The 15,919-nt window shown below is 55.4% G+C and overlaps 1 protein-coding gene across 1 annotated transcript in view; it reads right to left on the minus strand.

Moving 5' to 3' along the window:
* Positions 1 to 15,714, minus strand: part of LOC144955574 (golgin subfamily A member 7-like) — a gene marked incomplete at its 3' end in the record, with an annotated part of 24,647 nt that extends 8,933 nt beyond the window's left edge. The window contains exons 1-2 of the mRNA XM_078885749.1: positions 15,637 to 15,714; positions 689 to 814 (exon numbers count right to left, since the gene is read on the minus strand). Of these exons, the coding sequence (XP_078741875.1) occupies positions 689 to 814; positions 15,637 to 15,645 (135 nt within the window). The remainder of the gene's footprint in view (positions 1 to 688; positions 815 to 15,636) is intronic.
* Positions 15,715 to 15,919: the final 205 nt, after the last annotated feature.

Genomic DNA, 15,919 nt, shown 5'->3' on the forward strand with positions numbered 1-15,919 from the left:
CTTCCCGGCGAGCTCGCTAGGGAGGTGCACGTGGTAGCGGCAGGCTGTGCCCAGGCTGTAGTCTCGGTGAGTGAGTGAGTGTTGGTGAGTGTTGGTGAGTGTTGGTGAGTGTTGGTGAGTGTACTCACCTTCCCGGCGAGCTCGCTAGGGAGGTGCACGTGGTAGCGGCAGGCTGTGCCCAGGCTGTAGTCTCGGTGAGTGAGTGAGTGTTGGTGAGTGTTGGTGAGTGTTGGTGAGTGTTGGTGAGTGTACTCACCTTCCCGGCGAGCTCGCTAGGGAGGTGCACGTGGTAGCGGCAGGCTGTGCCCAGGCTGTAGTCTCGGTGAGTGAGTGAGTGAGTGTTGGTGAGTGAGTGATGATGGTGAGTGTTGGTGAGTGATGGTGAGTGTTGGTGAGTGTACTCACCTTCCCGGCGAGCTCGCTAGGGAGGTGCACGTGGTAGCGGCAGGCTGTGCCCAGGCTGTAGTCTTGGTGAGTGAGTGAGTGATGGTGAGTGTTGGTGAGTGATGGTGAGTGTTGGTGAGTGTTGGTGAGTGTACTCACCTTCCCGGCGAGCTCGCTAGGGAGGTGCACGTGGTAGCGGCAGGCTGTGCCCAGGCTGTAGTCTCGGTGAGTGAGTGAGTGAGTGTTGGTGAGTGATGATGGTGAGTGTTGGTGAGTGATGGTGAGTGGTGGTGAGTGTACTCACCTTCCCGGCGAGCTCGCTAGGGAGGTGCACGTGGTAGCGGCAGGCTGTGCCCAGGCTGTAGTCTCGGTGCACAAAAGCCTTGGCCACCAGACGCCCCGGCGGGACGGCGCGGGTCAGGCTGTCCACCTGCACGGAGACACGGGGACAGAGAGACACAGAGAGAGACAGAGAGAGACAGAGAGAGACAGAGAGAGACAGACACAGAGACACAGAGAGAGACACAGAGAGACACAGAGAGAGACACAGAGAGAGACACAGAGAGAGACACAGAGAGAGACACAGAGAGACACAGAGAGACAGACACAGAGACACAGAGAGAGACACAGAGAGACACAGAGAGAGACACAGAGAGACACAGAGAGACACAGAGAGACAGACACAGAGACACAGAGAGAGACACAGAGAGACACAGAGAGACACAGAGAGACAGACACAGAGACACAGAGAGAGACACAGAGAGACACAGAGAGAGACACAGAGAGAGACACAGAGAGAGACACAGAGAGACACAGAGAGACACAGAGAGAGACACAGAGAGACAGACACAGAGACACAGAGAGAGACACAGAGAGAGACACAGAGAGACACAGAGAGAGACACAGAGAGACAGACACAGAGACACAGAGAGAGACACAGAGAGACACAGAGAGAGACACAGAGAGACACAGAGAGAGACACAGAGAGACACAGAGAGAGACACAGAGAGAGACACAGAGAGACAGACACAGAGAGACAGAGAGAGACACAGAGAGACACAGAGAGACACAGAGAGAGACACAGAGAGACAGACACAGAGACACAGAGAGAGACACAGAGAGAGACACAGAGAGAGACACAGAGAGAGACACAGAGAGAGACACAGAGAGACACAGAGAGAGACACAGAGAGACACAGAGAGAGACACAGAGAGACAGACACAGAGAGACAGACACAGAGACACAGAGAGACACAGAGAGAGACACAGAGAGAGACACAGAGAGAGACACAGAGAGAGACACAGAGAGACAGACACAGAGAGACAGACACAGAGACACAGAGAGACACAGAGAGAGACACAAAGAGAGACACAGAGACACAGAGAGAGACACAGAGAGACACAGAGAGAGACACAGAGAGAGACACAGAGAGACACAGAGAGACAGACACAGAGACACAGAGAGACACAGAGAGAGACACAGAGAGAGACACAGAGAGACACAGAGAGACAGACACAGAGACACACAGAGAGAGACACAGAGACACAGAGAGACAGACACAGAGACACAGAGAGACACAGAGAGAGACACAGAGAGAGACACAGAGAGACACAGAGAGAGACACAGAGAGAGACACAGAGAGAGACACAGAGAGAGACACAGAGAGACACAGAGAGAGACACAGAGAGACACAGAGAGACACAGAGAGAGACACAGAGAGACACAGAGAGACACAGAGAGAGACACAGAGAGACACAGAGAGACACAGAGAGAGACACAGAGAGACACAGAGAGACACAGAGAGAGACACAGAGAGACACAGAGAGAGACACAGAGAGAGACACAGAGAGAGACACAGAGACACAGAGAGAGACACAGAGAGACACAGAGAGAGACACAGAGAGACAGACACAGAGAGACAGACACAGAGACACAGAGAGACACAGAGAGAGACACAGAGAGAGACACAGAGAGAGACACAGAGAGAGACACAGAGAGACAGACACAGAGAGACAGACACAGAGACACAGAGAGACACAGAGAGAGACACAGAGAGAGACACAGAGACACAGAGAGAGACACAGAGAGACACAGAGAGAGACACAGAGAGAGACACAGAGAGACACAGAGAGACAGACACAGAGACACAGAGAGACACAGAGAGAGACACAGAGAGAGACACAGAGAGACACAGAGAGACAGACACAGAGACACACAGAGAGACACAGAGAGACAGACACAGAGACACAGAGAGACACAGAGAGAGACACAGAGAGAGACACAGAGAGACACAGAGAGAGACACAGAGAGAGACACAGAGAGAGACACAGAGAGACACAGAGAGACACAGAGAGAGACACAGAGAGACACAGAGAGACACAGAGAGAGACACAGAGAGACACAGAGAGACACAGAGAGAGACACAGAGAGACACAGAGAGAGACACAGAGAGAGACACAGAGAGAGACACAGAGAGACAGAGAGAGACACAGAGAGAGACACAGAGAGAGACACAGAGAGAGACACAGAGAGACAGACACAGAGAGACACAGAGAGAGACACAGAGAGACAGACACAGAGACACAGAGAGAGACACAGAGAGAGACACAGAGAGACACAGAGAGAGACACAGAGACACAGAGAGAGACACAGAGAGAGACACAGAGAGACACAGAGAGAGACACAGAGAGAGACACAGAGAGAGACACAGAGAGAGACACAGAGAGAGACACAGAGAGACAGACACAGAGAGACACAGAGAGACACACAGAGAGACACAGAGAGAGACACAGAGAGAGACACAGAGAACACAGAGAGAGACACAGAGAGAGACACAGAGAGACAGACACAGAGAGACACAGAGAGACACAGAGAGACACAGAGAGAGACACAGAGAGAGACACAGAGAGAGACACAGAGAGAGACACAGAGAGACAGACACAGAGACACACAGAGAGACACAGAGAGAGACACAGAGAGAGACACAGAGAGACACAGAGAGAGACACAGAGAGACACAGAGAGACACAGAGAGAGACACAGAGAGACACAGAGAGAGACACAGAGAGACACAGAGAGAGACACAGAGACACAGAGAGAGACACAGAGAGAGACACAGAGAGAGACACAGAGAGACACAGACACAGAGACACAGAGAGAGACACAGAGAGACACAGAGAGAGACACAGAGAGACACAGAGAGACACAGAGAGAGACAGACACAGAGACACAGAGAGAGACACAGAGAGACACAGAGAGAGACACAGAGAGAGACACAGAGAGACAGACACAGAGACACAGAGAGAGACACAGAGAGACACAGAGAGAGACACAGAGAGACACAGAGAGACACAGAGAGAGACAGACACAGAGACACAGAGAGAGACACAGAGAGAGACACAGAGAGACACAGAGAGAGACACAGAGAGACAGACACAGAGACACAGAGAGAGACACAGAGAGACACAGAGAGAGACACAGAGAGACACAGAGAGACACAGAGAGAGACACAGAGAGAGACACAGAGAGACACAGAGAGACACAGAGAGAGACACAGAGAGAGACACAGAGACACAGAGAGAGACACAGAGAGAGACACAGAGAGACAGACACAGAGACACAGAGAGAGACACAGAGAGACACAGAGAGAGACAGAGAGACACAGAGAGAGACACAGAGAGAGACACAGAGAGACACAGAGAGAGACACAGAGACACAGAGAGAGACACAGAGAGACACAGAGAGACACAGAGAGAGACACAGAGAGACACAGAGAGAGACACAGAGACACAGAGAGACACAGAGAGAGACACAGAGAGAGACACAGAGAGACAGACACAGAGACACAGAGAGACACAGAGAGACACAGAGAGACACAGAGAGAGACACAGAGAGACAGACACAGAGACACAGAGAGACACAGAGAGAGACACAGAGAGACACAGAGAGACACAGAGAGACACAGAGAGAGACACAGAGAGAGACACAGAGAGAGACACAGAGAGAGACACAGAGACACAGAGAGACACAGAGAGAGACACAGAGAGAGACACAGAGAGACACAGAGAGACAGACACAGAGACACAGAGAGAGACACAGAGAGACACAGAGAGACACAGAGAGAGACACAGAGAGACACAGAGAGACACAGAGAGACACAGAGAGACACAGAGAGAGACACAGAGAGACAGACACAGAGACACACAGAGAGACACAGAGAGAGACACAGAGAGACAGACACAGAGAGAGACACAGAGAGACACAGAGAGACACAGAGAGAGACACAGAGAGACACAGAGAGACACAGAGAGAGACACAGAGAGACACAGAGAGACACAGAGAGAGACACAGAGAGACACAGAGAGACACAGAGAGAGACACAGAGAGAGACACAGAGAGACAGAGAGAGAGACACAGAGAGAGACACAGAGAGAGACACAGAGAGACAGACACAGAGAGACACAGAGAGACACAGAGAGAGACACAGAGAGAGACACAGAGAGAGACACAGAGAGACAGACACAGAGAGACACAGAGAGAGACACAGAGAGACAGACACAGAGACACAGAGAGAGACACAGAGAGAGACACAGAGAGACACAGAGAGAGACACAGAGACACAGAGAGAGACACAGAGAGAGACACAGAGAGACACAGAGAGACACAGAGAGAGACACAGAGAGAGACACAGAGAGAGACACAGAGAGAGACACAGAGAGAGACACAGAGAGACAGACACAGAGAGACACAGAGAGACACACAGAGAGACACAGAGAGAGACACAGAGAGAGACACAGAGAGACAGACACAGAGAGACACAGAGAGACACAGAGAGACACAGAGAGAGACACAGAGAGAGACACAGAGAGAGACACAGAGAGAGACACAGAGAGACAGACACAGAGACACACAGAGAGACACAGAGAGAGACACAGAGAGAGACACAGAGAGACACAGAGAGAGACACAGAGAGACACAGAGAGACACAGAGAGAGACACAGAGAGACACAGAGAGAGACACAGAGAGACACAGAGAGAGACACAGAGACACAGAGAGAGACACAGAGAGAGACACAGAGAGAGACACAGAGAGACACAGACACAGAGACACAGAGAGAGACACAGAGAGACACAGAGAGAGACACAGAGAGACACAGAGAGACACAGAGAGAGACAGACACAGAGACACAGAGAGAGACACAGAGAGACACAGAGAGAGACACAGAGAGAGACACAGAGAGACAGACACAGAGACACAGAGAGAGACACAGAGAGACACAGAGAGAGACACAGAGAGACACAGAGAGACACAGAGAGAGACAGACACAGAGACACAGAGAGAGACACAGAGAGAGACACAGAGAGACACAGAGAGAGACACAGAGAGACAGACACAGAGACACAGAGAGAGACACAGAGAGACACAGAGAGAGACACAGAGAGACACAGAGAGACACAGAGAGAGACACAGAGAGACAGACACAGAGACACACAGAGAGACACAGAGAGAGACACAGAGAGAGACACAGAGACACAGAGAGAGACACAGAGAGAGACACAGAGAGACAGACACAGAGACACAGAGAGAGACACAGAGAGACACAGAGAGAGACAGAGAGACACAGAGAGAGACACAGAGAGAGACACAGAGAGAGACACAGAGACACAGAGAGACACAGAGAGAGACACAGAGAGACACAGAGAGAGACACAGAGACACAGAGAGACACAGAGAGAGACACAGAGAGAGACACAGAGAGACAGACACAGAGACACAGAGAGACACAGAGAGAGACACAGAGACACAGAGAGAGACACAGAGAGACAGACACAGAGACACAGAGAGACACAGAGAGAGACACAGAGAGACACAGAGAGACACAGAGAGACACAGAGAGAGACACAGAGAGAGACACAGAGACACAGAGAGACACAGAGAGAGACACAGAGAGAGACACAGAGAGACACAGAGAGACAGACACAGAGACACAGAGAGAGACACAGAGAGACACAGAGAGACACAGAGAGACACAGAGAGACACAGAGAGACACAGAGAGACACAGAGAGAGACACAGAGAGACAGACACAGAGACACACAGAGAGACACAGAGAGAGACACAGAGAGACAGACACAGAGACACAGAGAGACACAGAGAGAGACACAGAGAGACACAGAGAGAGACAGACTCACTCGCTCATCCGCCCGCCCACACACTCACTCACCCACTCACTCACCAACCCACACACTCACCCACTCACCCACCCACCCACTCACTCACCTACTCACTCACCAACCCACACACTCACCCACTCACCCACCCACCCACTCACTCACTCAACCACCCACACACTCACTCACCCACTCACTCACCAACCCACACACTCACCCACTCACCCACCCACCCACTCACTCAACCACCAACCCACACACTCACTCACCTACTCACTCACCAACCCACACACTCACCCACTCACCCACACACTCACTCACCTACTCACTCACCAACCCACACACTCACTCACCTACTCACTCACCAACCCACACACTCACCCACTCACCCACCCACTCACTCACTCAACCACCCACACACTCACTCACCTACTCACTCACCAACCCACACACTCACCCACTCACCCACCCACCCACTCACTCACCTACTCACTCACCAACCCACACACTCACCCACTCACCCACCCACCCACTCACTCACCTACTCACTCACCCACCCACCCACTCACTCAACCACCCACACAACAACAACAACAATCGCCATTCGCCACTAAGTGGCGGTGACGTCACCACGACGCTTGTGCCAGGCCACGTGCACCTTGAGGCTGCCACGTGAAGTGTCGAACGCCCGCTGGCAGGAGGTCACGGGGCAGACCCAGCAGGTGCCACGGGTCGACTGACCGAAATGACTGGCTGATGCACCACCTGTGCCCCCTACTGTGCCAACTTGCTGTGCTTTAGCCACCCGGCGCTCCGCTCGTTGTTGTGAGCGTCGCTCCTCCGCCCTCCGTTGTTGTTGGAGGGCGACTGCCTCCAACTGCCCAGTAGCGTCCTTCACGAGCCTCCTCCACTGAGGCCGATCTTGACACCGCTGGTACCAGTCATAGGCAAGTCCACTCAGCTCCACGTCCTCCTGTACCACGTCACTCCATCTCCTCTCTAGCCCGTGCCTCCTGTACCACATCGCTCCATCTCCTCTCTAGCCCGTGCCTCCTGTACCACATCGCTCCATCTCTTCTCTAGCCCATGCCTCCTGTACCACATCACTCCATCTCTTCTCTAGCCCGTGCCTCCTGTACCACATCGCTCCATCTCTTCTCTAGCCCGTGCCTCCTGTACCACATCGCTCCATCTCTCCTCTAGCCCGTGCCTCCTGTACCACATCACTCCATCTCCTCTCTAGCCCGTGCCTCCTGTACCACATCGCTCCATCTCTTCTCTAGCCCATGCCTCCTGTACCACATCACTCCATCTCTTCTCTAGCCCGTGCCTCCTGTACCACATCGCTCCATCTCTTCTCTAGCCCGTGCCTCCTGTACCACATCGCTCCATCTCTTCTCTAGCCCGTGCCTCCTGTACCACATCACTCCATCTCTTCTCTAACCCGTGCCTCCTGTACCACATCACTCCATCTCTCCTCTAGCCCGTGCCTCCTGTACCACATCACTCCATCTCCTCTCTAGCCCGTGCCTCCTGTACCACATCACTCCATCTCCTCTCTAGCCCGTGCCTCCTGTACCACATCGCTCCATCTCTCCTCTAGCCCGTGCCTCCTGTACCACATCACTCCATCTCTTCTCTAGCCCGTGCCTCCTGTACCACATCACTCCATCTCCTCTCTAGCCCGTGCCTCCTGTACCACATCGCTCCATCTCTTCTCTAGCCCGTGCCTCCTGTACCACATCGCTCCATCTCCTCTCTAGCCCGTGCCTCCTGTACCACATCACTCCATCTCCTCTCTAGCCCGTGCCTCCTGTACCACATCACTCCATCTCTTCTCTAGCCCGTGCCTCCTGTACCACATCACTCCATCTCTCCTCTAGCCCGTGCCTCCTGTACCACATCACTCCATCTCTTCTCTAGCCCGTGCCTCCTGTACCACATCACTCCATCTCTTCTCTAGCCCGTGCCTCCTGTACCACTTCACTCCATCTCTTCTCTAGCCCGTGCCTCCTGTACCACTTCACTCCATCTCTTCTCTAGCCCGTGCCTCCTGTACCACATCACTCCATCTCTCCTCTAGCCCGTGCCTCCTGTACCACGTCACTCCATCTCTTCTCCAGCCCGTGCCTCCTGTACCACATCACTCCATCTCCTCTCCAGCCCGTGCCTCCTGTACCACATCACTCCATCTCTTCTCCAGCCCGTGCCTCCTGTACCACATCACTCCATCTCTTCTCTAGCCCGTGCCTCCTGTACCACATCGCTCCATCTCTCCTCTAGCCCGTGCCTCCTGTACCACATCACTCCATCTCTTCTCTAGCCCGTGCCTCCTGTACCACATCGCTCCATCTCTTCTCTAACCCGTGCCTCCTGTACCACATCGCTCCATCTCTTCTCTAGCCCGTGCCTCCTGTACCACATCACTCCATCTCTCCTCTAGCCCGTGCCTCCTGTACCACGTCACTCCATCTCTTCTCCAGCCCGTGCCTCCTGTACCACATCACTCCATCTCTCCTCTAGCCCGTGCCTCCTGTACCACGTCACTCCATCTCTTCTCCAGCCCGTGCCTCCTGTACCACATCACTCCATCTCCTCTCCAGCCCGTGCCTCCTGTACCACATCACTCCATCTCTTCTCCAGCCCGTGCCTCCTGTACCACATCACTCCATCTCTTCTCTAGCCCGTGCCTCCTGTACCACATCGCTCCATCTCTCCTCTAGCCCGTGCCTCCTGTACCACATCACTCCATCTCTTCTCTAGCCCGTGCCTCCTGTACCACATCGCTCCATCTCTTCTCTAACCCGTGCCTCCTGTACCACATCGCTCCATCTCTTCTCTAGCCCGTGCCTCCTGTACCACATCACTCCATCTCTTCTCCAGCCCGTGCCTCCTGTACCACATCGCTCCATCTCTCCTCTAGCCCGTGCCTCCTGTACCACATCACTCCATCTCTTCTCTAGCCCGTGCCTCCTGTACCACATCACTCCATCTCTTCTCTAGCCCGTGCCTCCTGTACCACATCACTCCATCTCTCCTCTAGCCCGTGCCTCCTGTACCACATCACTCCATCTCTTCTCTAGCCCGTGCCGCGCCCGTTTAGCCCCCTCGATCCGGCCGAACAAAAGCTGTTTAGGCATGCGGTGGCTGGGCATGCGGGCTACATGACCCAGCCAACGCAGCCTTGCCTGCCGGAGGAGCTCACCGATGGGACTTTGTCCAGATCTTTCAAGGACTTGTGAGCTCCTCACACAATCCAGCCTGGGGTGCGACAGGGATGTCCTCTGGCTCCCACATTATCTAACATCTATTTCGACCACGTAGTTCGTGAAGCCTTCAATAGCTGTACCGGGGGAATTTCCATCTGGTACAGATACAATGGGAGGCTCATCGACGCCCGGGTGCGATCAAGGGTTTGCTCCCTATCGGTCAACCACGTTATGTATGCCGACGATTTGGTAATTGCCGCTCACCCAGAGGAGGAGTTGGAGACGCTGCTGCTGAGACTGGAGCTTGCCACTAAGAGGTGGGGCCTTACCATCAGCCCCACCAAAACTAAGCAACTGCCTGGGTATTTTGTACCATCGGACACTCCACCCCCACAACTCCCAATCGGTGATGGGGCAGTTGTGGAGAAAGTGGAGAGTTTCCCATAACCTGGGCAGTGTGCTCATGACCGGCTCCAGTTTATCAGCAGAGGTCTCACTCCGAATCAGTCGAGCGGCAATATCTTTTCATCGGTTGCGTAACGCTGCTGTGTGGAAGCTACCTGGTCTGTCGCTCCGCACGAAGCTTCAGGTCTTCTCGGCCACGGTCATTCCCTCCCTTCTCTACGCTTGCGAAACGTGGACCCCCCTAATGGAACACCCGCGCGCTCACCCGCACGCTCACCCGCGCGCTCACCCTCGCGCTCACCCGCACGCTCACCCGCACGCTCACCCTCGCGCTCACCCGCACGCTCACCCGCACGCTCACCCACAAGCACACCCACACGTTCAGCCACACCCTCACCCACACGCTCACCCACACGCTCACCCACACGCACACCCACACGCACACCCACACGCTCACCCGCACGCTCACCCTCGCGCTCACCCGCACGCTCACCCGCACGCTCACCCACAAGCACACCCACACGTTCAGCCACACCCTCACCCACACGCTCACCCACACGCTCACCCACACGCACACCCACACGCTCACCCTCACGCACACCCACACGCTCACCCACAAGCACACCCACACGTTCAGCCACACCCTCACCCACACGCTCACCCACACGCTCACCCACACGCTCACCCACACGCTCACCCACACGCTCACCCACACGCTCACCCACACGCTCACCCACACGCACACCCACACGCTCACCCTCACGCTCACCCGCACGCTCACCGACAAGCACACCCACACGTTCAGCCACACCCTCACCCACACGCTCACCCACACGCTCACCCACACGCACACCCACACGCTCACCCACACGCTCACCCTCACGCTCACCCACAAGCACACCCACACGCACACCCACACGCTCACCCACACGCTCACCCTCACGCACACCCACACGCTCACCCACACGCACACCCACACGCTCACCCACACGCTCACCCACACGCTCACCCACACGCTCACCCACACGCTCACCCTCATGCACACCCGCACGCTCACCCGCACGCTCACCCACACGCTCACCCACACGCTCACCCACACGCACACGCTCACCCACACGCTCACCCTCACGCTCACCCACACCCACACGCTCACCCACACGCTCACCCTCACGCTCACCCACACGCTCACCCACACGCTCACCCACACGCTCACCCTCATGCACACCCGCACGCTCACCCGCACGCTCACCCACACGCTCACCCACACGCACACCCACACGCTCACCCACACGCTCACCCACACCCTCACGCACACGCTCACCCACACGCTCACCCACACGCTCACCCACACGCTCACCCACACGCTCACCCACACGCTCACCCTCATGCACACCCACACGCTCACCCGCACGCTCACCCACACGCTCACCCACACGCACACCCACACGCTCACCCACACCCTCACGCACACGCTCACCCTCACGCACAACCACACGCTCACCCTCACGCTCACCCACACGCTCACCCGCACGCTCACCCACACGCTCACCCACACGCTCACCCACACGCACACCCGCACGCTCACCCGCACGCTCACCCACACGCTCACCCGCACGCACACCCGCACGCTCACCCGCACGCTCACCCACACCCTCACCCACACGCTCACCCACACCCTCACCCACACGCTCACCCACACCCTCACCCACACGCTCACCCGCACGCTCACCCGCACCCTCACCCGCACGCTCACCCACACGCTCACCCACACCCTCACCCACACGCTCACCCACACGCTCACCCACACGCTCACCCACACGCTCACCCACACGCTCACCCACACGCTCTCCCTCGCGCTCACCCACACGCACACCCGCACGCTCACCCACACGCTCACCCACACCCTCACCCACACGCTCTCCCTCGCGCTCACCCACACGCTCACCCACACCCTCACCCACACGCTCACCCACACGCTCACCCACACGCTCACCCACACGCTCACCCACACGCTCACTCACACGCTCACCCACACGCTCACCCACACGCTCACTCACACGCTCACCCACACGCTCACCCACACGCTCACCCACACGCTCACCCACACGCTCACCCACACGCTCACCCACACGCTCACCCACACCCCAGACTGTAGGGGCAAGTGCTGTTAGTAGCAGCAGCAGCAGCGTCTATGAAGGCTACCGGCACTGTGGCTACACACACAGAGGGGGTGGGTGGCCAGCACCACCACGCCCGGCCGCCTTTGTCTTCCCAGTGTCACACACAGACACACTCCCACCTACTCACCCACTCACTCACCTACTCACTCAGCTACTCACTCAGTCACTCACTCAGCCACTCGCTCACTCACTCAGCTACTCACTCAGTCACTCACTCACTCACCTACTCACCCATTCACTCGCTCATTCACTCACTTAGTCACTGGCTCACTCACTCACTCACTCCCCCATGCACAAAGACAAAGATCCCCTGTGTAGCATCTAACAGGCTGTAGGGGCAAGTGCTGTTAGTAGCAGCAGCGCCTATGAAGGCTACCGGCACTGTGGCTACACACACAGAGGGGGTGGGTGGGTGGCCAGCACCACCACGCCCGGCCGCCTTTGTCTCCCCAGTGCTAGCCATGTTCACTACTCATCACCACCACCACCACTCACCACCACCACTCACCACCACTCACCACCACCCACCACCCACCACCACCACCAACCAACCACCACTACTACTACTACCACCATTCACTCACCACCACCCACCACCACCACCCACCACTCACCACTCACCACCACCCACCACTCACCACTCACCACTCACCACCACCACTCACCACCACCACTCACCACCACTCACCACCACCACTCACCACCACCCACCACTCACCACCACCACCAACCAACCACCACTACTACCACCACTCACTCACCACCACCCACCACCACTCACCACCACCCACCACCCACCACCAACCAACCACCACCACTACTACCACCACTCACTCACCACCACTCACCACCACCACCAACCAACCACCACCACTACTACCACCACTCACCACCACCACCAACCAACCACCACTACTACCACCACCACTCACTCACCACCACTCACCACCACCACCACTCACCACCACCACCACCAACCAACCACCACTACTACCACCACTCACTCACCACCACCCACCACCACCACTCACCACCACCCACCACCCACCACCAACCAACCACCACCACTACTACCACCACTCACTCACCACCACTCACCACCACCACCAACCAACCACCACCACTACTACCACCACTCACTCACCACCACCCACCACCACCACTCACCACCACCCACCACCCACCACCAACCAACCACCACTACTACCACCACCACTCACTCACCACCACTCACTCACCACCACCCACCACCACCACCACCAACCAACCACCACTCACTCACCACCACCACTTCACCAGGTTACTCATTTGAGGCTGAGTCGACCTAGGGGAGGCCCAGGACTGGTTCACATAATCGTCACTCGTGTTGGCCGTGAGCGGGAATCGAACCCGGGTCGCCAGGTTGTGGTGGTTGTTGTTGTGGTGGTTGTTGTGGTGGTGGTTGTTGTTGTGGTTGTTGTGGTTGTTGTGGTGGTGGTTGTTGTGGTGGTTGTTGTGGTGGTTGTGGTGGTGGTTGTTGTTGTGGTTGTTGTGGTTGTTGTGGTTGTTGTGGTGGTTGTTGTGGTGGTTGTTGTGGTGGTTGTTGTGGTGGTTGTTGTGGTTGTTGTGGTGGTTGTGGTGGTTGTTGTTGTGGTTGTTGTGGTGGTTGTGGTGGTGGTTGTTGTTGTGGTTGTTGTGGTTGTTGTGGTGGTTGTTGTGGTGGTTGTTGTGGTGGTTGTTGTGGTTGTTGTGGTTGTTGTGGTGGTTGTGGTGGTTGTTGTTGTGGTTGTTGTGGTGGTTGTTGTGGTGGTTGTTGTGGTGGTTGTTGTGGTGGTTGTTGTGGTTGTTGTGGTGGTTGTTGTGGTGGTTGTTGTGGTTGTTGTGGTGGTTGTGGTGGTTGTGGTGGTTGTTGTGGTGGTTGTTGTGGTGGTTGTTGTGGTGGTTGTTGTGGTTGTTGTGGTGGTTGTGGTGGTTGTTGTGGTGGTTGTTGTGGTTGTTGTGGTGGTTGTTGTGGTGGTTGTTGTGGTTGTGGTGGTTGTTGTGGTGGTTGTCGTTGTTGTGGTGATTGTTGTGGTGGTTGTTGTGGTTGTTGTGGTTGTTGTGGTTGTGGTGGTTGTCGTTGTGGTGGTTGTCGTTGTGGTGGTGGTTGTGGTGGTGGTCGTCGTTGTGGTCGTCGTGGTGGTTGTTGTGGTGGTTGTTGTGGTGGTGGTTGTCGTGGTTGTGGTGGTTGTTGTTGTTGTGGTGGTTGTCGTGGTGGCTGTCGTGGTGGTGGTTGTCGTGGTGGTTGTCGTGGTGGTTGTTGTGGTGGTTGTCGTGGTGGTGGTTGTCGTGGTGGTTGTCGTGGTGGTTGTTGTTGTCGTGGTGGTGGTTGTCGTGGTTGTCGTGGTGGTTGCTGTTGTGGTTGTTGTTGTGGTAGTTGTGGTGGTGGTTGTCGTGGTTGTGAGGGTGGTGGTGGTGGTTGTGGTGGTGAGGGTTGTGGTGGTTGTGGTGGTGGTGGTTGTCGTGGTGGTGGTGGTTGTCGTGGTTGTTGTTGTGGTTGTTGTGGTTGTTGTTGTGGTGGTAGTTGTGGTTGTCGTGGTTGTGGTTGTGAGGGTGGTGGTGGGTGTGGTGGTGAGGGTTGTGGTGGATGTTGTGGTGGTGGTGGTTGTTGTGGTGGTTGTTGTTGTTGTGGTTGTTGTTGTGGTGGTAGTTGTGGTTGTCGTGGTTGTGGTTGTGAGAGTGGTGGTGGGTGTGGTGGTGAGGGTTGTGGTGGATGTTGTGGTGGTGGTGGTTGTTGTGGTGGTTGTTGTTGTTGTGGTTGCTGTTGTGGTTGTTGTGGTTGTGGTGGTAGTTGTGGTTGTCGTGGTTGTGGTTGTGAGGGTGGTGGTGGTGGTGGTGGTTGTGGTGGTGAGGGTTGTGGTGGATGTTGTGGTGGTGGTTGTGGTAGTGGTGGTAGTGGTGGTTGTTGTTGTTGTGGTTGCTGTTGTGGTTGTTGTGGTGGTTGTTGTGGTGGTCGTTGTGGTTGTTGTGGTTGTTGTGGTGGTTGTGGTGGTTGTTGTGGTGGTTGTTGTTGTGGTGGTCGTTGTGGTCGTTGTGGTGGTTGCTGTTGTGGTTGTGATGGTTGTGGTGGTTGTTGTTGTTGTGGTGGTTGTTGTGGTTGTGGTGGTAGTGGTGGTTGTTGTTGTTGTGGTGGCTGTGGTTGTGGTGGTAGTGGTGGTTGTTGTGGTTGTGGTTGGTGTGGTGGTTGTGGTGGTGGTTGTGGTGGTGGTTGTGGTGGTTGTTGTGGTTGTGGTAGAACGAGTGACCAAGTGAAGGAGTTCGCGTTTCGTTACCTCGGCCATGGCGAGCGATGGGGAGGCCACCACTTCCGGGCTACGGTGGCCGTGCTGCTGCTGCTGCTGCTCCTGCTGGAGGATTAAAAAAACGCGAATCTCTCGCTCGCCTCACAATTTTACTTATTTTGGGCGTATTCACGCCGCCACGTTTCACCTTTCATTAACAAGACGATACATTTACACATCGTTAACATTTAATTAACATAATATATACATATCTGGTTATTTATCATTAATTCGGTACGGTATTGGCTACGGTGGCCGTGGTGGAGGGGAGGAA

This window comes from Lampetra fluviatilis, unplaced genomic scaffold (assembly GCF_964198595.1).
Source record: "Lampetra fluviatilis unplaced genomic scaffold, kcLamFluv1.1 SCAFFOLD_800, whole genome shotgun sequence".
Classification (NCBI taxonomy): Eukaryota; Metazoa; Chordata; class Hyperoartia; order Petromyzontiformes; family Petromyzontidae; genus Lampetra; species Lampetra fluviatilis.